The 24,243-nt window shown below is 49.3% G+C and overlaps 1 protein-coding gene across 1 annotated transcript; it reads right to left on the bottom strand.

The window, feature by feature from the left end:
- Positions 1-6: 6 nt before the first annotated feature.
- On the bottom strand, positions 7-18,237 carry MICALL2 (MICAL like 2). Its single transcript, XM_009641826.2, has 17 exons — positions 18,215-18,237; positions 17,890-17,938; positions 14,285-14,426; positions 11,636-11,796; positions 10,855-10,976; positions 9,797-10,468; positions 9,411-9,586; positions 8,152-8,227; positions 7,721-7,836; positions 7,048-7,197; positions 4,209-4,264; positions 3,577-3,700; positions 2,839-2,929; positions 2,390-2,463; positions 1,933-2,047; positions 952-998; positions 7-860 (listed from the first exon to the last, which is right to left on the bottom strand). The coding sequence occupies exons 1-17, from the start codon at positions 18,235-18,237 to the stop codon at positions 781-783; spliced, it is 2,274 nt and encodes a 757-aa protein (XP_009640121.1). The 3' UTR covers positions 7-780.
- Positions 18,238-24,243: the final 6,006 nt, after the last annotated feature.

Raw genomic sequence — 24,243 nt, 5'->3', positions numbered from 1 at the left:
CAGCAGGATGGGCCACAGACAATGGAAAACCTGCTTCACTGTGCAGAGAAATAAGGAAGCTACAAATCTCCCCCATAGAGGGAATGGAGCGAGCAACCCCTAATGGCTTTGAGAAACCAGCTTACAGCAGCTCCCAAAAGGAGGTCTGGAAACAGAGCACTATTGCTGAAACTCCTCTGAGTCTAGGACATCCCACCCCATCGATATGGAGGTGATTCTGCTTTCTGCCTGCCCTGGCTGTAGAGCCTGCAGGTCCAGTCTGCACTGGCGTAGTAAGGGGGAGGGCTCTTGATCTCCTGTGCCCCAAAGCACCTCCCTCTCTATATCTCTGATCTTGGCCAGAGAGCCACAGCAAACACAGGGAGGGAGAGCTGCCCTTTAGCAGACGAGTGCAGAGTCCTTGGCACAGCCCCAGCTGGCATGAATGGGGCACCATGGGACAACGTGCAGTGCATGAACTTCTGCACTCAGGACTGTAATGACCTGAGCAGTGGATGGGCAGGTTGAGCTCTGCCCCCCTGAGCTGCCAACAAGGCTGAAGCCAGCTCTGAGCTAGACCCAAAGAAGGAAGAGTCTTAAAAGTTGATCTTCTGGGAAAGGTGTCCTTGGGCCCCATGCCAAGGCCAGAGGGGATTCACAGTCCCTTTGGTCCGCAAACCTGCAGTCTCCATGTCAGAGAGCAGAGGAGCCTCATCACAGTCCTGCACGACTCCAGGAAAGCAGCAGTGAGGAAGGAATGTCCCTTTGACAACCCTCTCTGGGCCGCCGGGCAGGGGAACATCACTCCTGCGCTTTACTCTTATTTTTCGGCTTCCATATTTTGAACAAGGACTTCTTCTTCTTCTTCTCAAGAGATCCATCTGCAGGAGAACAAGCAGACACTGAGCAGGTTGAGACCCACAGCCCCAGTGCCACTCAGTGCTGCTTCATAGGAATAGAAAGGGCCCTTACCCAACTTCTGGATCATGTCTGCCAACATCTGGTCCTCCTCTTGTTCTCTGTAATGGAACAGCACGACATTAGAAAACTTTGCTGTTTCATGCCAAGGCAGTAGACATGGAAAAACATGTAAAAGCTAGTTATTCCCCCCGTCAGATATGACCAACCTCCATAGCACACCCAAGAAGGGTGCAGGAAAAAAACCCAAGAGTTACAAGAGTCCTAGACATTAGCAAATTGCATCTGGTTCCCTTGAAAGCAAGGGCCTGTGTGGGGATTTCCAGACTGCGGCAGTCCAGCACTGCAGCAGGGAGGCCCTTCCCCCAGCTGGCCTATGAGTTCACCGAGTTGCGAGACAACACTGCACCCGAGGAGATGAATAAATGTTGAGACACCAGTAGCCTGGGGTGCTACAGAGGTGCTTGCATCAGGGACAAACACACTGCTACCTCCTTGTGCCTGGGCATTACTAGAATCCTCGAGCTGGAGTTGGTGCCCTGAGGTCAAGAAACAGAGGCTGCTCTCAGCAACAGGAGGCACAAATCCAGCTACTTGACACAGTCTTCCTTTGAACTTGGGGAGGATCCAACTCTTGGCTACAGTTCTTTCACAAGCTGCAGCAGGCCAATACATTCCCAGCTTCATGTTCCCCAAGTCCTGCAGCTCCCGTGCTGCCTCCATCCGCCCCATCTCCAGACTCTCCCTCTCTTCCCCCGTCTTCTACATTTTCACAGCCCTTGTCCTCAGAGCAGCATTAGCTTGAGAGAGTACTAAGCATGGCTGTGGTCCTGATCTCAGCCTCTAAGAGCTGCCAAGCAAGCAATGACAGCAGCATTTGGGACAAGATGGTGGTGACAGGTCACCACCCACCTCTCACAGAGCAGAGGTCTGGATTACAGCCATTCATCCACCCCTACAGCCTGGGCAGTGGAGGAAGTACAATGGAAATAATCCCTGGTGTTGGCTCATCTCTGGCCATCTGAGGGCCCTCACCTTAGTCTGTCCTCATCCAGGCACTCCACAATATTATTCCGATCATTGACTGTGGTCAGGTACGAGTCCAGCAGCTCCTTCTCTCGCTCCTTCTCCCTGGGTGTCTTCAGTTCCTCTGCACAAGAGAAGGGAAGCCCATCTCACAGCTACAGGCGAGTACCTCCCCGCTGTGGCTCCCGCTTCCACCCTGCTCCAGCAAGTTCCTCTCACAGGCCCAAATTTTATTATCCTCACGCTCAGGGGCACATCTTACATTCCCTCAGAAAGGTGGGTCGGATGTTACAGGAAGTCTGCACCTGACAGCTCAACAGTGCAGTCAGGAGAGACCCCCCAGGGAAACTGCAATCTTTGGCAGTGTCATTCAGATCTGGATCTGACATCCCAGGGCTGGCGCGCAGAGCGGAGGAATCCACGCAGCCAGGGGCCAAGCAGGACTCTCAGTGCAGCCAGTCCTTACCTGGCTTGCTCATAAGGTGTCGCAGCTCTGTCTCAATGTTCCACTGCTGTTCCTCCAGCTTCTGCTGTTTCATCCTGGAAAGAACCACAGAAGTGATGAGTTACTGCCCCTCCATGCCCCAATGCTGGACCCTTCTCATATCATGCTAAAGACTCATCTCTGCATTGCCCACCACCGGGGTAGGGGCTGGTGGGTTGGAGGAAATCTTCCTCCATCATATTTGTAAGGCTTCCCTCTGCACAAGTTTACCTCAGACCCTGGGTGCTCATCACTGCTCAAAGACCCATCAGCTAATACCTTAGGCAGTTCTCCCAGAGATGTCCTCAAGCCCTCCCTCACCCCATCAATTGGCATATTATTTTTTGGGCTGCCACACTCCCTATCCTTGCCTGCTTACTGCTCGCAGCTGAAGTGCACAGGCAGATGGGTGAATTTCTGGTTGTACTTACTTGTACATCAGCTCCGATTCCTGTCTGAACAGCAACTGTTTCTCATGGATCAATTTGAACCAATCCACCATGAGGGCGTCCTCAGACTCGTCTGCAAAGGAGACAAAGGGCAAGACACCTCCAGAAGCTGCATCACTTCAGTTCTCCTTGACTCAAGCACACAATCACTTGAGGGAGAGCCTAGCATAACTTATATTAGCCATAGCCAACCACAGGTGAAAACTGGTACTCCTGGGTACCAGGGAAAGGATGCAGACCACCCCTTGCAGACTCAAGGAAGCTGCTCACAGATAATCTGCCACAGGGCACCCAGCTCATCTTCCGTGTGGCCGGCCCAACTCTGCCTTTCTGAGTGAATTCACTAAACCCTGCAAAATTGGAGCCAGCCATTAGGGCCAGTCTGGCTTAGGATCCAAAAGCCAGATCAACAGCAGCCTTCCACTCCCAAAACACCCTGATCTTCAGGCAAATAAACACAAGACCTTGCTCAAACAATAGATTCAGGAAACAGCCGAAGAGGATTCAAAATTCCCAGGGCTTTATCTTGCTATACCAGGTGCCTCTGGCAACCTGGTGTCTTAAGAGGATTCAAAATTCCCAGGGCTTTATCTTGCCTCTGGCAACCTGGTGTCTCACATGTAGCGTGAGCTCCTAGAAATGGAGTCAAGAATGCCTGAGGGTAGGACATGAGCCTCACACCTCCCCACTGTAAAAGAGTTGGCCCCCAGTCTCCTTTACCTCCCTCGCAGTCACGCAGCTGCTTCTCCAGATCTACTCCTTTCAATTCCAGCTCATCCAGCTGCTTCTCGATGTCATGCACCTTCTCCTGGATTTCCTCCTCAGGAAGGTAGTCTGGGTGCAGCTAGGAAAACAAATGTAGGAACAAATACAGCTCAGTGCTCTCAGACTACCTGCTGAGGTCACAGCCCCAACAGAGATGGGAAATTACATAAGAAGCCCAACTGCAGAGCCATGTCCTGGATGAGCCAAAGCCAGCAGAGATGCAGAGCTGGCTGCTCACAACAGAGCAGTGGCCACTGCAACGTTACAGCGCTGGGATACATTCACTGTGAGTGATAACATCTACCTGCACTCATTAATCGACAGACATTCCCCCTCCTTTGTTGGGGGAGGCTATGTCTCCCAGAATTTTGTTTGCCTCTGTCTTATTCCAGCCTCTATTGTCCCCCTGCATGGGACATAACCTGCAGTCTCTCCATCTTGTCTCTGCCCAAGAGCCTTTCACCCTTTCCCTGGGAATTCAAATAAACCCTCCCAATAAGACAAACTGAGATGTATCTGGGCAAGCATTCCAGCAGGATACCCAGCACCCTCAGCCTGTTCCCCTTACACCTGGTTTCCAGCCATACCTTGGTTGGGGACACTGCTTCAGGGCTCTGGATGCTTTTCGGAACAGAAGGTTTAACTAGAAGGGAGAGAAAAAAAAAGAACGTCATGACAAACTTTAAATAATTCTGTGGTATGGGACAGTGCCTACACCACCCGAGAGCACAACAGGTCCCTGCCACCCAACAGAGGGCACTGACGACACACATGCATCTGCATGCCTGACTAAGGCGAGAGATGTGTGAGCAGGAAATGGTACAGCCTGATTTACTCCTCGTGGCTGGACACTCAGATACTCTTTGGTCACAGGGTGCTGCTTTCATCCCAAGGGCATAGGCAGTCAGCTAACTCAGGTCTGACTTGGGACTGAGAACATTGACTTCCATGTTCATTCACTATCTTGTTAAAACTCGAAGATACTTATTGTGGCAAAAGCCACCCCTTATTAAGCTTTCAAAGGCTAGAACAGAAATACTGGGCTACTGTCACAAGAAACACCAAGATATACTTAAAAATGCCCTTCTAGTGCTCTCGTACAAAGAAGTATCAGTAAATACTGATGAAACAAAGATGGTCTACGGGACCTTAATACAGGTCTCGGGAAATTAAGGTTAAATTCCTTCCACAAAACACTTCCTAGGTGAGAAGTCCCTTAGGCCTCGCTACCCAGCATTATTTAGGCCCTGGACACCTATTAAAAATCAATCCTTAAGCAATGTGTATTTGTTCCACTGTGCCTCAGCTTCCTCTGCCCAACTGTGCTGCAAGGATAACTACAGAAGAGTGTGAGGTATTTGGATACCCAAGGGGCTGGGATGGATAATTACCACAGAGAGAGAGCAGAGGCATACGTGGATGATGTGATAAGGAAGGAAAACTCTAGTATCAGAAGAGCAGGGCTGTAAGAAAGGCAGCAGCGGTGTAGGCTCAGCACACACAAGGAGAAAGACAGGACAGACAGACTAGGAGAGCCCCCCAAGAGTCTCTGGCAGTTGGTGCTGACTCGAGGAAGACTTCAGGGACAGCTCTCCAATTGCCCAGCCCTTGCTCTATGTCGTTTTCTAAGAAGGGTGCAAAAGGAGAAGATGCTGGATGTGGCAATCAGCTGCGTTGTCCCTGCACTGCTGGCCTCTGTCAGGGTACTCTTCCCTCTGGATGCTGCTGGTTTGCTGCCCTGTACACTACCTGCTATTTGTACTTCTTTTAAAGGTTCCTCTAGGAGGGAACTGGCCTGCCACGAGCAGTCTGCTGATACTGCCTGAGCAACACCTACCTCTCCCAGCTCAGCCCTGCATCTCCAGGCTCCTCCTGAGTGATCTCTGCAGCACCTCTAACCAAGACTGAAAGCTACACCACTGATCATGAGAAGACCAAGGTCACTGGAGGAGAACAACTAGTAAAATGACACTCTCCCGACCAGCTCAGGGGCTGATATCCCCTGATATCCTCAAGTTCTGTCTTGACAGACACAAGATGGGTTGGCTTCTTGCCTGAAAACTGGAAGTAGGACAGTTGGCAGGAAAACCCCAGAGCCTCCTTTCTCAACAGAAAACGCTACCGACTCCAAAGAAAACGAATGATCTACAGAAACGCTCACCATCCACAGCCCCATGCAACACACGCAGGATTAAGGGCAGGAATGGTAGCTGATTGTTCACAGCGTCTCTCTGAGTGCTGAGGTAAAGACCTACACAGAGGAGCAACAAGCCTGTCCTTAATCCACAGGCTGCCAAGCGACAGCAGCAAGAGAACAGCCTTTCAGATGGCAGACTTGCACACATGTGAAAAATGGGGGGAGACTTCTGGGAAAGTTGCCCATAGCGGGCACTCCCCAACAGCAATCATTAAGCTTTAGAACAACACATACAAAACCAGCCTCCCTTATCTTAACAGCTCACTTCCTGGGAAAGATGTAATGCTGAACCTTGTGACTGAGTCTGAGGAAAAAGGAGATGGAAAGTTTTAGGAGAATGATGGCAGTGGAGGTATGCTAGACTTTTAAAATAGAGCACACAATTGGAGTTTGAATGCTTTGTAGCTGTCAGAAGTGCAGGCTAAGGACAGTGCTGGAACTGGCTAACAAATACTAAAGCATGAGGCCACCAAGCCATCAGGACCCATTCTGCTTGCTCAGAGACAAACATCAAAGTCAGGGCTAGGCCCTGCTGTAAGGACCTTCTAGTCCAAACAAGTAGACAGAGCCAGCTGGGGTAAGGAAAGGGGAGAACAAACAAGCCAAGCAAACAGGACAGCAGGAAATATCAGGTTAGTTCCAGAAAATTTAATTTGCATTGTGGTGGGATATGTAGGAGCAAGGACAACTGGGCAAAGGAGTACACAGTAAAGCTGTGGTTGAACAGACAGGAGTAAGAAACTGGATTAAGGATAGGGACAAACTGGTCAGAACTGGTCAGGACATCTTTGAAAGTCCAAGAAGCAGCAGCCAGGGCTGCTGCTACCACGGGTCCCGCCAGCTGGAGTCTCTGGCTGACAGTTCTCTTCATTCCTTTCATTTCCCAAAACCACTCAATTGGAGCAGAACAGAGACATCAACTAGATCCCGGTTCCCCGAATTAGGAGATGGTCCTCTTCATAGCTTTGAGACTAAACACTGACAGGGCAGTGACCTTGACAAATCCCTATTTTAATTTTTTCCCTTCCCACTGAATTCTCTGGCCTGGATGGTTCCCGCTTAGGCCAAGCTGGCTAATAAAAAGTAACAACACAGATTTTCCCCCCATGACAACAGACACAGGCTTAGCCACAGAAAACTTGGGGGCACATCTCCCATACTGACCACTCAGGCTGTCCCCTGGCAGTACAGAGGAGAGAGTGCCTTTAAGCAGGCAGAAGAGATCTTACATGTGGTAGTGCTTTTCTTCAACTGGTTGCCCTCTTCCTCCTTCTTGGCAGAGCCCCCAGGGTCTTCCCAGCCTTGCGTTGAATTCTGACAGCTCCTGATAAGATCTGAGCTGGGGATCAACTTCTTCTTCATGAATCCACCAGATGAAGCTGGATTAAGAAGCAGAGAAAGGTTTTGGGTAAGACATTTCAACCCTCATCTCGTAAAAATCCCTTTATTGCCCATCTCTGGCACTCACCACTAGCCACCTTCATTTCTAGTCCTAGCTGTAGCTGTCCTCTCAATGACAGTGAGGGGCACAAGCCCAAAGGAAACAGGGAGAAAGCACCAATTACAAGGCCAGAGTATGAGAGAAGGGTGGTGGAGAAAAAAAATGGTTGGGAACCATCACTAACACTTCTCACCATCACACAATTATGCAAGAGAGAATAAGCAAAATCTTCCTAGCTGTCTTGCAGAAGAAGGGCATCCTGTGAAGACAGAGTCCCTTTCCTTGGGGAAGGATGGCTCTCCAAATAAAGGCACCGGAGGGCCAAAGCAGATGCAAAGAGCAAAATTCCCTGAAAGTAAGGCAAAATTTCCACCAACATGTTCCTTACATGCACCTTGCAGCACTAATGCCTGTCCCCTGCCTGACTAGCAAAATGAAGGCAAAGCTTATATCCTTCATACCAGAGTCCTGCTTTGCTGATGGGACAACTAATGGACTTGGCTTTGTCTCCTTGTGTGCTGGGCTCCCTGTTCCCACCTGGGAGTTATCAGTAGGTTTCTTAGAGCCACCTTGGTCTCTGCAAAGAAGAAAGACAAAGGTAGGAAACCATCCCTCTTGCAGAATGGTCCACAGAAGTGTTCTGGACATCCTGGGCTGGATCTCCATCCGGGATGGTCACACTTTTCTAATCAGTCTAGCAATTTGAAATACATTTTCCCTCCTCAAAAATAAAAGCCTTTCCCTCTTCCATTAAATCGTTGAAAACAGAAGCATTAACATACAGGAGGTCTTCCCTCCTACGTGCACACAGACCTGCAGCAACAAACACAGCTGCAGACATGGACATCCCCATTCACTTGTCACGGAGACCCATCAGCTCCAAGACACTCACTTGCTTACTATAGGCTTCAACCGAGATCGCCACTCTGCTGGGCTCTCAGATGTGTCTTCACCAACATTCATGCTTCCTAAAGGAAGGGACACAGCAAGACAATATCAGATCCAATAAAAAGAAACAAGCCAGATTTGGGAAGATCGTAGGAGATAAGCCATGCACTGAGGTAGTTACTACAATGTTACTGCAGCAAACCAGCACACCAGTTCAACAAGTTTAGCATGGTCAGATTCACGTACAATAGGTAGGAAACAACCTTGGTGGCATTTTGCTCCTTTCGGCTCAGATGCTTTAAAACCGTACATAGGTACAGAAATACAGCCGTGGTGTAAATGAACAGGCATGTTTGGCAGCAATATAACACAAACAGCTCAGATCTTGGAGACCAAAGGATGGGGCAGGAAGTGGAGGGAGACAAAACACCCACAAGCTCACAAAAAACTGCAGACAGATACTGCTGCTGGCCCAAAAGAAGACAGGCCATCTGGAAGTGGTTGAGACACTGGATACCCCCAGAACATCATCCCTTAGCCCACTGCTCAGTCACCATGGTGGAAGCTTGGTTCAAAACAGATAAGGAGGCTGGATGAGCCACCCCAACTGCAATCACAAAATCATCCTGAAGTTCTGGCAAGCTCTCCCATCTGGGAAATACCTAAGCCTCTGAAATCCACCATGATCCCAGCATTTGATGACAGCTAGTACAACTTTAAATACCCAGAGATCCTCAGAGAAGAAAAACTCACCATGCTAGAGGGAGCATTTGCACAGGGAGAAATGGAGGTATAGAATCATAGAATCATAGAATGTTTGGGGTTGGAAGGGATCCCTAGAAGTCATTTAGTCCAACCCCCCTGCAGGAGCAGGGACACCGCTAACTAGATCAGGTTGCTCAGAGCCCCGTCCAACCTGGCCTTGAATGCTTCCAGGGATGGGGCCTTTTAAAGCCATTACCCCTTGTCCTGTCACAGCTGGCCCTACTAAAAAGATTTTCCCCATCTTTCCTATAGGCCCCCTTTAGGTACTGAAAGGCCGCAATCAGGTCTCCCCACAGCCTTCTCTTCTCCAGGCTGAACAAGCCCAACTCTCTCAGCCTGTCCTCATAGGAGAGTTCCAGAACTCAGAAAATCCTTATGTGGTGGTACAGACAGAAAGTATAGGAATCACTGACATATTCATTGTACTGGTCCAAGAGAAATGCATAAAGTTGGCATGCTGCGTCCAGGTAGAACTGTATGTGAATCAGTCATCCTCACCTTTGATGCCTTTTGACTCTGGCTTGTGCACAGAATCAACAGGTTTGTTGGCAGCCTGGCTCTTGGGCAGAGGGTCTGCAATCTTTTCCTGTTTTAGTGCTGTGTACCCTGTTTTGCTGGGCTGTGCTTTTGGAGCTGGACTCTGCCACTGAGAACTTGTGGAAGAAAACTTGCCACTGCAAAAAAGAACATCCTAGTAAGTCTTTTTGAAAGGTCGGACCTTTTTATTGGTCTCTGTTCCAAAGACCTGAATGAGTCCCTCTACATGGCTTCAAATCTCGGCCACAAAAGCAGCCAGGGAAAAGGGAAGAAAGATGCAGGGACTTTTATGAGCTATCCCAAAGATCATCTTGGGAGTAAAAAAGTGAAAGAGAAATAGTACTTACCTGCTGGATGCTGAGGAGCCAGTGGAACTGAGCGCTCCTGGCCTGTTTGGAGAGGTGGTTGATCCAGCCAGAGCCTGTATTATATGGTTACGCGCCTGATCCTTCTCAGCATTCACTGGACTGACCTCAGTAGTGGTTCTGGCAGAAGCAGTTTTACCAGGACCATAAGAAGAAGAGACTTGGTTTTTAGTGTCAGAGGTTTTATTGCTGGAGGACTCTAATGACTGAAAAAAATTTTCTCGGGCTCGCTGTGTTTTTGTTGTGGAGGTTGTCCAAAGAGGCCCTGATGGGGTACCTTCACGGTGATCTGTTTTATTTCCCAAGGGGGTACCTTTGCAGTCATCTGATTTATCTACAGCTGAAGAGGACCATGGAGTATTTACACTTTTGACGCCAGAACTTCCAGAAGATGAAACAGATGGCTTGGTTGAATTAGCAAGGCCTTCCTGGCTGGGTTTCTTCAACACCTGCTCTGGTTTCTTGGGTTCTGCTGCTTTCTGGAATGCCCTGGCAGCAGCAGGGGCTGGGGTACTCTCAGGTTTGCTCTTGGTGCTGCGGAGACCAGAGATCTGGACACGGTCTGGCTGCTGGTGGCTGGTACAGATGAACGTACCGGGCTCAGGCCCAGCTTTGTAGCCTCCAGGAAGAAGCATGTTCCAACACTCCGCGCACCTGTAGATACAAAAGTCTCAGAAAACATCCTCCAGAGCACTGGGAGGCCATCAACACACAGCTGAGAGAGCAGGCACAATTCCACTATCAACACAGGGAGGGTGAAGGTATCACACTGGCAGTGTGCAGACCCCGTGTGCACATTCCTCAGGCACCGGAACAGGAGCTGCTGATAGCATGGCCTGAAGTAGGAGGTGTGGATGAAAACAGACCCGTGCAGAGTTTCCTCTATGCACGGATCAAGAGCAGGCTCAGGCTGCCTCCACTCTGACAAAAATGTCCTCCATCACCTTGAGCACCTCACACCACTCTCCCTCCAGTCCCAAAGGAACAAGACTGCCCCTCTGTGACCCACAGGCCTGTGCCCCCATTCTGAAGAGCTGTACCTGAAACAGTTCCTGTGATAGAGCTTCCCATTGACCAAGTAGCGCTGCACCAGGTGGACGTGGTTCCCGCAGATACCACAGCTGCTGCTAGGGACGTTCCCACTCTCTGCCAGGACCCCTTTCTGTGGGTAAACACAGTGGGTGAGCAGGCAGCACCATGGCCCTGAGTACAGCTACGAATCTCCCAGGTAGGTGAGAGCTCGACATGCACAGCCAGTTGGCTAGGACAGAGAAGTGATATCCAGAAAAATCCCTGCTCCCACTAACTTCATACGAAGTGAAACAGCCCTCGGGAGGACAGAGTAAGGGGGACTTGTTCCCACAAAGCCAGAGGACCAGGGTCCGTCTGTGAAGTTCCAGGTCTCTGATTTGAACTAGCTGGGAAAGGTCCTTAACCTTCTGAGAGAGGAGCTTAGCTTTCTTCTACCCTGTTTTGTCCCTACGTTGCTTTGAAACTGTTTCCAAGAATTTAATCATGTTTTCTAGCAAAAATAATACATTCTGTTAAAAAGCTCTATCCCCAAGGCCTAGGAACACCATAGGCATGTCCTGAGACACCCATGTCCTATTCACCACTAGGTAAACCCCAGAGGACTGATGGCTTTCCAGTGACTCCCACCTGAACCTGTTCAGTAACCAGACATCTGGATTAAATCCCTCATAATGAGCAGAAAATTTAGAGACTAAGTCCTTACTACTAGGAGCCTTGAACTAGCAGAATACTCTCTAGCTCGCTGGACAGATTTAAGGTTTAAAGAACACCCCAAACCACATTTCTTACCACGGTGACTGGGGAGGCTTCTTTTGGCTTAGCTCTGGCTGGCGGGTGGGCAGGAGGCAGTTTTGGTGGCGCTGGCTTAGGAGGCTCTGAAACAGCTTTCTTCCCACGAGGCTGCTCCTCAGGTTCGGAGGAAGGACGCTTGATTCCAGCCATGCCTCCAACTGGAAGAAGGGAAGATTATAAGGTGACATAAGGAAAACCCATGATCTTAGGAGTCATTTACAATATGAGAAGATCCAGAGGTGCTTGATGGATAACATGCAAAGCATACAAGGGGACACAGGCTTCCTTCACAAGCAGTTCTGTATTGGAGTGAGGAGCAAGAGTCAAGAAGTTAATTTTACCAAAATACGCTGAAATTATCTGGTAGCTGAAACTGCAGATTATTTTTTTCTTCTCCAGGAATTCCACGGAGGGAAATGAAAAAGTGGAAAAATACAAAACAGCATCAGTTAATGGTGTGAACAAGACCTTGGGTTTGTACCTGGCCCACAGTTTGGCTGGAATTGCTCACCACTGAAACAAGCACTGCTGTTGGGTATTTACAGCTAAGGAATTGAAGCATGGAGGGTTTGCTTCATTCAAGTTGCTGCGCTCCAGACTTCCTACACACCCTGAACCTTCACTGCTGTGGGCATCCACACCACATCCCCGCTGGGACTCACATGGAGCAAATAGGCTTGTCAAGTGCAGAAATGACCACTAAAAATGGGTAATTCTATGACAGAGACTTGGAGGTGCCATAGTGGTGTTGATGTAGGAACCAACAGGACCTGCCACAGGAAGCTCGCAAATGCCCAAACCTCTTTTCTTTGCAGATGAAAGAGAAACCCTCTAAATTCACAAGTGGAGAAAAGAGAATCCCCAACACATTCAGCCAAGCAAAGAATGATGCCCCATGTCCTGGGAAGTGCAAAGAGACTTCCCTGGGAAATAAGGCTTCATGTACAATTTTTACAGACGAGACCCCTCATCTGTCTCACAGGGATGTTATTTCTGCACCACTTCCTATTCTGAATGTCTCTGTGTTCCTTGTGGGATATTTGAGCCACAGATTCACTTTAAGAACAACCAATTAAATGACCACCCGTCTGAAAAGAGATTATACCCTTTTCAGTAAATACAGAGGGAGTCTGGGAAGGGTGTAGGGAGCAGAGAGGAAGCCCAGTTCCCAGCAGTACTTCTCTCAAAAAAGCTAGCTGTCCAAATAAACACCCTGCGCTCTTTTACCACAGCAACCAGTGGACTGGTGACAGCCGACCCAGCAAACAGTTTAGACTCGGGCTCCCCCCTCACTTCCCACTCATGCCATTTATCGAGTTCCCAAAGCCCAGCACAAAGATGGGTGGTTTCAGCTCTGCTCTTCTGTAAACACCTGACCTCAATAAAATATTGGCTGCTGGGCCTCTCTGGCCTCCTGTGTCCTGCTTATTTCATGGTCCTGCCGGAGCCCATTCGAAGGGCACGACTGTGGTATTAGGAGCCTGCTTGGTGTCAGAGGGCACATTCCTGGCTGATCTCATTTTCAGACACACACATTCACCCCAGCAACAGGAATGCAACCAGTGCGTTTTGTGGGACACTGGAGAATATAAAAATGTGAAAATGTGCTGTGCTTGATGACGTGGTAGGCAAGATGCCGGGGGGAGGGGGTAAAGACCCCAAACTGACCCAGATTCCCATCACTTGGCACAAATACGATGGAATTTGTTTGACTTCAGAGTGGTTCTACAAAACAAGAAATAAAAAAATGAAGATGGGGGAGGGAGAAGAGGTTGTAGAGGGAGAGAAAAAGCATGCTTAAATGCGTAAAGAGGTGGAGAAGGGGGAAGAGTTTGGATATTAAAGGCAGCACTGAAAGTGAATTGTGCTTTCTTTCCAAGACGTAGGACATTTTCAATACACATCTGTCTTCTCCATCTAGATTCACCTTAACCAGTTAAGTCATTCATGTCCCACTTTCTAATGTTTCCTCTGGAGGAACCTGTGAAATTGGTTTATAGTATTATTTCATTTTGTATGAGCTTAAAGCCAAATATAAACCAAGTCTACAATAATGCTCCTGTGAGCCCAGATAAACTCTCCAGTACGTGAATATAATGCCTTGGCAGCTCTGTGGCCTGTTTTATGTTTGAAAGAATTGCTATCACAATTATGTCAGTTAAGGGGGTCATTTTCTACTTCCTTATATCAGTACTACTGTGCTGTATAAGTCCTACCATGGATACGCTTACATTGGCACAGCCTCACAGACAAGCTCAGCCTTGTTAGACTCCATGTTCTCAACAGCCCTCCTATGCAGCAAGGACTGGAGCAGGGATGGAGGTGCTCGAGGAAGGAAAGCTGAAGCGGGGACCACAGAGGTGAACCTTTACTGCTCCTGTCTGGCTGAACCATATGAAATTTTAGACTGTATATTAAATTTTGAGGCACTAGTTTTAAAGACAAGGCACAGCCCTGTGCCCTTCCAAAAGCACTGGTGCTACTGTAGGCCAGTGTGTGAAGAGTTCAGATCCTCCATTGAAATACTTCTGGTACCAAAAGGCCTCTGTGCAGTCTATTTTGCTTTTCCAGGCTTGTTAGGAGGCAAGGGAAAGCATAAAATTAAGCCCCGATCTTTCCCACCTCTCCAGGGAATATGGTACTTACTAGGAGACCGTCCATGGAAGTAGTTATAATACTGGGAAACATAGGTGAGGATGCTCAGCCTGTCTGGTACCCTCAGAGCAACCATATCCTCTGCATCCAGCAAGGCTGGGATCCCCAGTTCCTCCTCCGCCACTCGAAATGCCTAGAGAAGGAAGAAAAAAAACCGAAGGGGTCTTGTCCAGCCCAGGCAGCAGAACTGCTCCTCATCAGAAGTAAGAAACTCCACTAGAATAATAACTCTACTGGGGAACAGCTGTACCAGTTTAACTCCTACATTGTATGGCCGTTACAGGAACCAACAGAGTCATGGCTTCCAGCCACCATGTTGAGAAATTCAGGCAGGGAGCCAAAAATCTGGCCTGGCAAGTTGGCCGTAGCTCACTGCACAGGAACTCACCTGGGCTTCCCCTGCTCTTCCTCGAGCCTGCCTCTATCTGGATATGCACAGCTGCGGAGAGCGAGGCCTGGCAGAAGGGGATGTGTCAGTCCAGGCTGGCAGACTCACTTCCAGGCTTCCAGCCCAACCTGGAGCTCTCCCCAATTAACAGTGTGCTGGTAGGTGTTTGCAGGCAGCTTTCTATCTCCGAGTGCTGTGCAAATGTTAACGCTTCCTGCCTACTGCCTGCTCTTCTCCATCTGAAAAAGGGGAAATCTTGGGCTGCAGGCTCTCTCCCCGAGACTAGAGAGGGGGAACAGAGGAATAATGCAGAAGAATTCCTGATACCTAGCTCCCTTCCAGCTTAACCATTTCCATGCTGCCTGACACGTATTTGGGGCAAATATTCCCCTTCGTGGTCTCCTCTGCTTTGAAACTGAATGATCAAAGTCAGGTAAAGGAGGGAAAAGCTATTTTCTTTTGCCTCTGAACAACAGCCTTTTCTAGAGGAAAAAAAAAATGCAACATCCATTAAGCAACTTTGCCCTTGCTCAACTCGGTTTAGGGCTTTTACCAAGGAATTTCTCCAGCCCTCTTCCTTCCTGGCTTATAGGAACAAATTCTTTCCCTCCCCCTTTGGAGCATCCCCTTCGAAATGCCAGCACAGCAAAGGAAAACAGCACTTGCAGGAGCAGAGGCACAAGGAAGGCTACTGAACCCTACAGCAAAAGGGTTAACGAAAGACTCAAACATATTAAAACCCTCCGCATCTGACCTCTGGCACAGACAAACAACAGTGTTGGTGTACAAGCCAACTATTCCTGCTTAGAAGAAACAAACAGCCATTATTTCTCAGCAAGATAATTACGATTTTTTTCCATTGGGTATCCCAGTAAAAATGTAACCGAGCTGACATTAAACACGCTTTCAGCCAGTTACCTCCGGTGCGTCATCCTGGCTGCCAGCCCAGCCTGGCACTCGCCTGGCTCGTAAGCTGGTACTTAATATGTTCTTTGGAGTGTTCCCTATTGCGCTGGCTACACAACTGGTCTGACCAGTGGAGTTTTCTTGCTGGACGTTCCCAGTGTGCAGTCTAGCGGGAACGCAGGCCATGCCACCTCCTGCCACATGGTGCCATAGGCGAGGCCAGCGCAACAGGCACAAGGGGCTGCCTGGACCACAAAGAAGAGGATGCTCTATGCATCCAGCTGGTTTGGCCACAACCAGGTGAGCAATGCAGAGAGCAGCATTAGGACGTAGTGTCCTCTGTGCCTACAGCAACCTCGTGTTCCTGGGAACTGTTCTTGCCCGGAGATCCAACAAGATCACCACCTAACATGGCCCAGTTGCCCTACTCCTCTACCTACCTGCCCAGGCTGGCCTTTAAAGAAGCAACATGTTATTTCTGCATAACATTGTTCATTAGTGCAGCTTCAAGTGCTTGACAAAGGAGGTAAGTGTCACTGCTCCCATTGTGCGTAGAGGAGGCAAAGTGATACGCTTGAAGCTATCCGAGCTGGCGAGGCACAGCTTTCCTCTGACAGGCTGCCGCTGTATCAGCTACACCACATCACCATCCATTAACACTGAAAGAACCGGATCCAAGGTCTCCAGAAACCTTTCTCTTCTTTATGTATTTTGAAATCTTCAGCAAAAAAATGCCACCAACCGAAATTTTTCTAGGGTTTGGGGTTGTTTTTATTGGCACTGGAGAAGTGACACATTCTTCTTCGGCAGAAGACCTTATATGGCAAATTGCAGCCCAAACAAGATTTTTTTAGTTGAATAATACAGCCCCTCAAAAGAAGTTATTGAATAGTGAGGCATCAAGGAGGGTCTGAACAATAGCAGAGGAATAGTGCTGGGAGAAATCAGACCCACCCATATCCCAAGGGCAGCCAGAGGAAGGAAGTGTAGGAGCTAGGATGGAGAGCAGTCCAAGGAGGGAGGCCAACCCAGGAGCCCACAGGGAGATGGAGGAGTCAACCCCACTCACGGCAGAGCCAAGGCAGCAGCATACCAGCAGTGAAAGGGCCACACAGACAAGTCATCCTACAGTGAGAGGCACAAAGAAGCTTTTCATTAATAAAAGCAGTGGAGATGGCTCGTGAAGCTCATTTCCCAGAAGACAAGTGAAGTTGCCAACAGAGCAGACACCATCAGCCTGGCTGAGGAAGGAGCAACACCCAGGGCTTCAGAGCACTGGCCTGGGATGTCTTATCCATGGCGAAGGGGCCCTGATGCCTGCCAAATACCAAACCTCACGGGCAAAAACGCTTGGTCTGAACCTCACCTAGAGGAGAAGAACACGCAGGGCTGAACCCCAGAGAGTATGAGTATCTGCTCAGACACTGCAGCCCCAGCTTGAGGAGAGAGGGGTCCGTCACAGGCACTGTGAGCATGGCTGGGGCTGAAGGGGAGTGGAAGCTAAGAGGGGGGGGGGGGGTGAGTTTAGTCCTCACAGAGGCAAGGACCACCTCAGATGGCTCACTGTGTCAGAGGATGTCATTCCTCCAGTCCAGACAACAGTAAGTTCGTTCACACCCCGAGCTCCTGCTAAGCAGCCACAAAGCCATGTGGACCAACATCAAGGAAAAAAAAAAAACATTTTCATCCGCTGCCTCTCCCCTTGCGAGGGAGAGGAGGAAAAAAATCCTTCCTTGGAGCACTAAGCTCATGCTTGAATCCAGAGCAGGAAGGGGTTGGCCTGCCCAGTTGCTTCTTTCTTCGTGAAGAGAACAAAAGAAACTCAAATCCCATCCTGGAGTGAAGTGTCCAGGCAGGATGAGGTTTTAGGACATCTCCACCTTTCAGCAGCCTTCATTCCCTGCACTGGGAACAAGCAGAAGTGGGAGACCCCCTACACTTCCCCTCTCACATCAGCTACCTCCCAGCTCCTGCTCCATCCCTCGGGATCGTCACGTACTCAACATGTCCATGCCCACATCTTGACCTACAGCATCTCTGTCCAAGTTCCTGCTGCCACAGGACACGCTGGACATAGGCATCGCTGTGCAGTCAGCAAAGAAGTGTGAGCAGTCTGAGGGTGCTTTCAAGAAGCCAGCAAGCCTAGGCATTGCCGTTCAAATCAGAAGGTTGAACACATGCAGAATAAGGCAAAGGATTTGAATACAGCACACTCCATCTGCAGGGTTTCTGTTGCTAAACCACATAAGCAAGGTGCAAGGTCACAGACTAGACCAAAAGTAAAACATTAAAAGTCACTTACCAACTTGTTGTTCTCGTACACATTTTCTTTACTGAGGGAGCTGAAGTTTCTGAAATATAGAAAGAAGAGAAAAATCTCAGGTTGGTGATGTAGAGCAAGCTGCTTCACTTCTAGCTTCTCAAATGTCTCTCAGCCTCACTGGTTTGGGAGACAGAGCACCTCCTCCCACCCTGCCTTCTCAGAGACGCTCCGGAGGGAACAGTGTGGCAGATCCTGTCTGAGACCATCACAGACTGCTGTACCTGCCAGGACAGAGACGTGCAGGAGACCCAGCAGGCATAGCCATCTGCCCATGGGCAGTGCAACACATTTTTGGCTCATCTACCCTTGCAGGGCTGACTCCCACATCCTCCCGTGGACAGGACGTGCTGATGCCAAAACATCCCATGCAGATTCACAGGCTTTGCCGAGACAGCCAGAAGCAACCTCTAACTCATGGGGCGGTGTTTTTTCCCCCACAAAAAAAGCCTTGCTCCTCTCCCACCTCAAAAAGATACACTGATGCCTGCCATACAGATTTGCAATGCTCTCTCCCTGGAATTACTTTTGAAGCAGTCACATCCATGCTCTTCTCCCATCTTGCAAGTTGTTTCCACACAGAGAGACCTCACAGCCCCGAGGTGTGGGTAGCTCAGACGCTGTATATATCGCACGCTTCTCTGATGCACCCATATCCTCTGATCTTAGAAGCTGCTGATTCTACCAGCACACGAGCTCTGGTTTCAAATCCTCTTTTGGCAGAGCTCCACATAACCAGCACCAGGAATCTGCTTGGGAAATACCTCAGCCCACAACACAATACTGTGGCTGATAACACCAAAGTTGCCTGTAGAAATCTTATTCTCTTTTCCCTAGGGCCGTCACTTTTGATTTGTAATCATAACCTATAACTGAAAAGTAAGAGACAATTACTGTTTGCAGTTAAAAGCCAAAGTCAACAATCCTTCTTCCTTTCTGCTGTCCCTGGACATCGCCTCCCTCTTCCCAGATTTGCTCTCCCTGTCTGTGGTCCAACCCCAATGCCACCTCTCTCTGCACTGTGCTGGGAACTCAGAAACTGGGACCTGATGGGACAGGAAAGAAAGCACGGAAGGGAGTGAGTTTGTGCTATTGGAAGTAGCGCCACAACACAGCGTGCCTTGTCACCCACAGCAGAGTGCTTCCCTCGCTTAGGAAACAGCCACTGTCAGCTTTGTTTTAAACTGACTGTCCCTTGCTAAACTGGGAATACAAAACTGACTGTTGGCTGGCAGCCCTGCTCTCCAACACTGCTTCCTTCTGCCCAGTTAAGCAGGCAGGGTCAATTCCTTTCTGATAACCCAGCTTCACTTTACAATCCTTGGACCTGCTGGCACAGAGCTAAGCAAAAGGCCAATATCAGAAAGGAGATTCTCACTGCTAAACACAAAAGGCTACAGCACCAACTTTGCATTTTTGTACATAGCACCTTTATAACCGATATGGACCTACCCTTGTTAGTCAGTCCCTCACCTCTGAGAGGAGCCACGATAACCATGTGAAAGCCAGGGCAAAGCTGGCTTGCAGCGACCCATTCACAAGACAAACACATGACCTGTATCGCAGCAGGGGAACTTCTTCCACGATTTGTAACAGCAAGGAGCAAGCCAGGTCCTCTATCTCCTTAGTACAGAAAGTGAAGCATTACATTATAAAAAAAAGAGAGGCGCTTCCAAACAGGTTTGTTCATCATGCCACATCCTATGCCTCCTCCCTGCTTCCTGCATCTGGTATTGCCATGTGGGATAACTAGAGAATGAATGACGGTCAAAGGCCCCCAAGAAGCATGTAAAAACAAGGCATATCCCACCTCTAAATCACATACTCTTTCCTCTGCAAAATGCAAGGGACTTGCAGAGGTTTTTCTTCAAGCAGTGCTCCTGCCCAGAGACTTCCCTTCCCTGAGACAATGGATTAAAAAGAGAAACAAAAATAATCACAAGCCAAAAAGTTTCAGTGAAACAATAGATACAATCACCCTGGTTTGTGTCAGGCAAGAAAATCAGCTTTTTTAAGAGCCAGCTGAAGGAAGTGATTGCAGCTCTCTGCTTCACTCCCGGTTCTGCTCCCAAATAAAGTCTCTGCAGCAGGGACATCCTGAACGCAGGAAAACACCTGCAAGAGCAAAGGGGAGCTCCAGCTTCCTTGGTCATGCTGACACATAAGACATAACCTACTGGAATTACCTACTTATGGTCGGTCAGTGGTCCTCAGCCACGCCGAATGTCATTTGCTATGGTAGTGTGTACACAGCTTCACACTGTGTGGGATCTAACAGGGACCTAAAAACCCGAATCTCCCAATGGTGAATGTCCGAAATTCCCTCCTGTTCCCGAAAGGAGAGTGCAAACAAGCAGGTTACTTGGTCATTTCAAGAACCTCCTGCCCTCTCAGCATCACTCCTTCCCTGGCTGGTCAGGTGAACTGCTTACATATAATATTTCTTTTGGAAGTTGATCTTGCTAGTGCATCTCCTATCTCGGAATATCAAAGCTCTCTGGACCAATGTAATCCTAAGAAAGCAAAGCTAATACAAATGGAGAAGCAGGAGTTCTCCACTGAGAAAACACAGGCAACTGAATTAATTGGAAGAGGTGAGAAATATAAATCTGACCCAAGAGAGGGCCTCCAGTGTCGGAACAAATTTGTCGGAAACAAATCAGAGTGGAGTTCACTAGCACAGGAACAGAAGTGAAGTTTTTAGCTCCCAAAAAAATCCTTCTCTTAGCAAAAAGTGGCCAAGCATTTCTCATGCCCACAAATCTCTGTGACCACCCACTGCTCCAGCTGCACAGACCCAGCGCTCACAAAGCATGCCAGCATCCTTTGCAAGCACATGTGCTTCCATAGGAGAAATCTCCGCTGCTGCTGCAAGCACTAACTTGGTTGGAAAATGGACCTTGGAGCAGACTTGAGCAAAAAAATCCCAGAGCCATGGTACCAGAGCAAAAAAGCTTCTGTTTCTTGGCACTTTTGAACTATTTTCTCTATAGACAGTAAGATATGCGCAGTTAAAAGGATTACTGAAGAAGAGTGAAGCACCCTTTGCCAGCTCACAGTCCTTGAACAGAGGGTTCAAATCCAGTGTGCTCTGTGGGGAGCAGGACCTTTCAGCTATGCTCTTTCTGGAGGTGCAAACAACCTGGGGAGAGGGGAGAGGGCTGGGAAGCCCAAGCGGAAGATGTCCCCCATGCACTCATCCTCCTCTCGGCAATGCCTGCTCCACACTGCTCTGGTCTTGCTGGCAAGCTGCAGTGCGCTGCTGGGGGTGACTAACAACAGGCGAGACTCCCTGGCCCTAGAACTGTCCTCCCCTCGCCTACGCCTGTCACACAAACCACAATCCCACAGGGGCCAAGCAGGCAGCAGCTCTGCTTCACCCCAGCCTTTTGCTAAGGAGACGGAGACTGCGAGCAACCCGTCCTCAGCATGGCCAGGGCCCTCCCTGTGCCTGTTGGCGACTGTCGGCCTCATCCTGCCCCACTGAGCTGACAGCAGCCCAGGAAATGCTGCTGGAGAAAGGGGCACCCGCTGCTGCTCAGCCGCCAAGGGGGATTTCACAACCAGTCAATTCCCAGAATGTTAAGCTGAACACCAGCTCAGTCTGGGAAAGAGCAAGATCCCAGACGAAGAGAAGGAGCTTAATCAAAACCTTTCCTTGACATCTGGCATTAATATCTGAGCGAGTGTGCATGGCTCCCCTGCTTCTTCTAACTCGCTTACTAGGCTGAGGCCACAAAATCCATGGCTGCAGCTTGTTCAGCCACTGCCATCAGACAGGGCAGCTACCAACCTCAGCCTCCCGCCACGCCACCGTGAGGCTTCACGTCCCTCTGATGAGAGGAGTCTCAGGGCTCCACAATCATCCCAGAAAACGGGCTGGGACCTGCCTGACGCAGCCTGCGTGCCTGGCTGGGGCTCGCTATGAAGCACTCTTCAGCTGGGACAAAAGAGAAATTAATTTCCATGGTAATTCAGCATGCGTCTCCACTCCCCCAGAGCATCCTTGGGTGAGTGGGAAGTGAGTGGGAAATGGATTTCTAATTCTACACAGCCTGCCCTGTTCACCGATAAGATATAAACCGACATCAGCCAAGTTTGAGAGAAGTTATCATATTTTCCATATGTTTTCCAGCAAGAAAACAGGAAGGGGGAGAGACCCCCACCAGCCTGTCCTCTGAGCCACATACCCCACAGCACAAGCCTGTGATTACAACCCTGTTTTGTAATTGCTTTAAGTTTTCCTGGGAACTTCTCAGGCTCCTGCAAGGAGAAATCCCCTGCACCCCTCAGCCCAAGAATGTCATTTGTGTAAACTAAGATGGGAAACACTGTTGCAAAACTTGGATGCCGTGACTGAATCATGTTCTGCAAGGGATTTATATAGCAGAGCTGCTGCAAACACACTGAGTGCTCCAAACACCAATTATCCTTTTCTAGTTTTATTTTCAGTATGATGCTTTTAATCTTCAGCTAGAATCTTTGCTAGAAGCAAAAGGAGGAGCTCAGGATAAACCACTTCAAGCCCTTGGGAAGCAGAGGTCACAGCCACACGTGCACCCAGCTGCACTTCTCTGCCGGTGGCTCCTGCAACACCAACACTCAGGAAGCTTTTACAGCTACATGGAGAATTTGCACAAGTATTCAGCCCCAGGAGCCGACACATGACACCTGGCAGCCCTGGCTACCAACCACTTGAAAGCATAATTTCCTTCCAGCAGGACTTTGCCCAGCCAAGGATACACCTGGTGCTTTCCTGCATTACACCACTGACACTGATGAGGGAGGTCACTGATAAAAGCTTCTCTTACTTTAACCTTCAGGCCATCTTTGCTGGGCTGGTCCAAGTCAGAAAGAGCTTCTGTGAGGTCCTGAATAAAGCCAGGTAGCATTTCCATCGCAAAAGGAAATGCATGGGAACAGAGAGATGTCACAAGAAACATCTTCCCTCTTCAGCACAGGAGAACTTAAATTCAGGTATGTCTACCCACAACCCTTGATGAACACCTTAAGGATTATAAACAACCCACTGAACTGATCAACAGAGTAATTCCAGCTCTCAAGTTGCTGCTTACACCCATGCTCCGGATGGGCCAGCTGCAGGGTTGGCCAGGAAGCAGTCACAGCCCCTCTACGAGCACCTCCTGGTCATGTCAGCCTTTCTGCCCTGGTATTTTCTATCTTTGGGACTGTGAATCAAAGGAAGGAAAGGAAATATCTGAAGTCACATGGACATGACGGCAGGTCAGGAAGACATACACAGCAACACCATGGTGACAGCCCAAGCACTGGGGACTACAGAGAAAGCATGCCTGAAGCTCCTACACTAACCTCCCGCTGCCCAAGCCTGCTCCTGCCTCTTCCAAGTTTCAAAACAAATGGGAAACAGAAAGAACAAGAGGAGATCATCTTCCTGGGCTTCCACCAGAAGCGAGACACCTGTAAGAGATCTTGGCACACAAACCCAAGCAGCAGGCTGTCCTGGGAGCATGAGGAAGAAGGCAGAATTCAAGGAACAGGAGGAAAACCACAATACAGAAAACCCAACCTGGTCCTCCACCAGCTGGACACACCTGGCTGGGAGAGACCCAACACTTAAATCAATACCCCCAGGCAATCCTTGCACTGCTCCCCTGGCCTTCCCCCTCAACCCTCCCACCTCGAAGTCCAAAGAGCCCAGAAGTGAAAAAAAAAAAACCAAAACCAAAAACCTAGGAAGCAGGATCTACATCTCCCTTCAGCGATTTGCAGATGTTAATATTTGGGCAGGGGCAGGACAAAATCCACAAGGCACCAGCAACGGCACCAGCAAGGGCTGCGAAAGACTTTGCCTCCCACAGACAGAGCTCTAGATTGGAAAAACAAGTAAAGTTCAGGAATTCAGTGGCTGCCAGGCCCTGCCTTTCTATTGTATTTTGTTTAAATAGCCCTCACCTCCCAACTCATGAGCATCGGGCTGAGCGAGGAAAGCCCAGCCTAAGCAAACACGAACAGCAAAGAAGGAAACGCTTCCCCAAAAATTGGTGCCTGAACTTGTTTTGCAATGGAAAGGACGCGTTTAAAATATTCATACTTCAGCCACAGAGGGAAGAAAGAGCAAAAGTGAAATATATAGGGGGGGAAAAAAAGCACATAGGCAGCGAGAGCAGAGCTCTTCTCTTGGAGATTTTCGGCGTGGGTGCTAGCGGAGCTCCGGGCGACGGCCGCCCGCCCGCAGCACCTCCCAGGAGGAGCTGGGATTTCTGTCAGGGCTGCGTCTGCGGGGCAGGCGAGGTCCCACAGTGGACGGAGGGCCTGGAGTCCACGGCTCAACAGCGGCGGGCTGACCGCAGCCCA

The sequence above is a fragment of the Egretta garzetta genome, unplaced genomic scaffold (genome assembly GCF_000687185.1).
Source record: "Egretta garzetta isolate BGI_Z169 unplaced genomic scaffold, ASM68718v1 scaffold57, whole genome shotgun sequence".
Taxonomy (NCBI): domain Eukaryota; kingdom Metazoa; phylum Chordata; class Aves; order Pelecaniformes; family Ardeidae; genus Egretta; species Egretta garzetta.
Note: the sequence above shows the minus strand (reverse complement) of the source record. Positions and strands in the feature narration are given on the sequence as shown.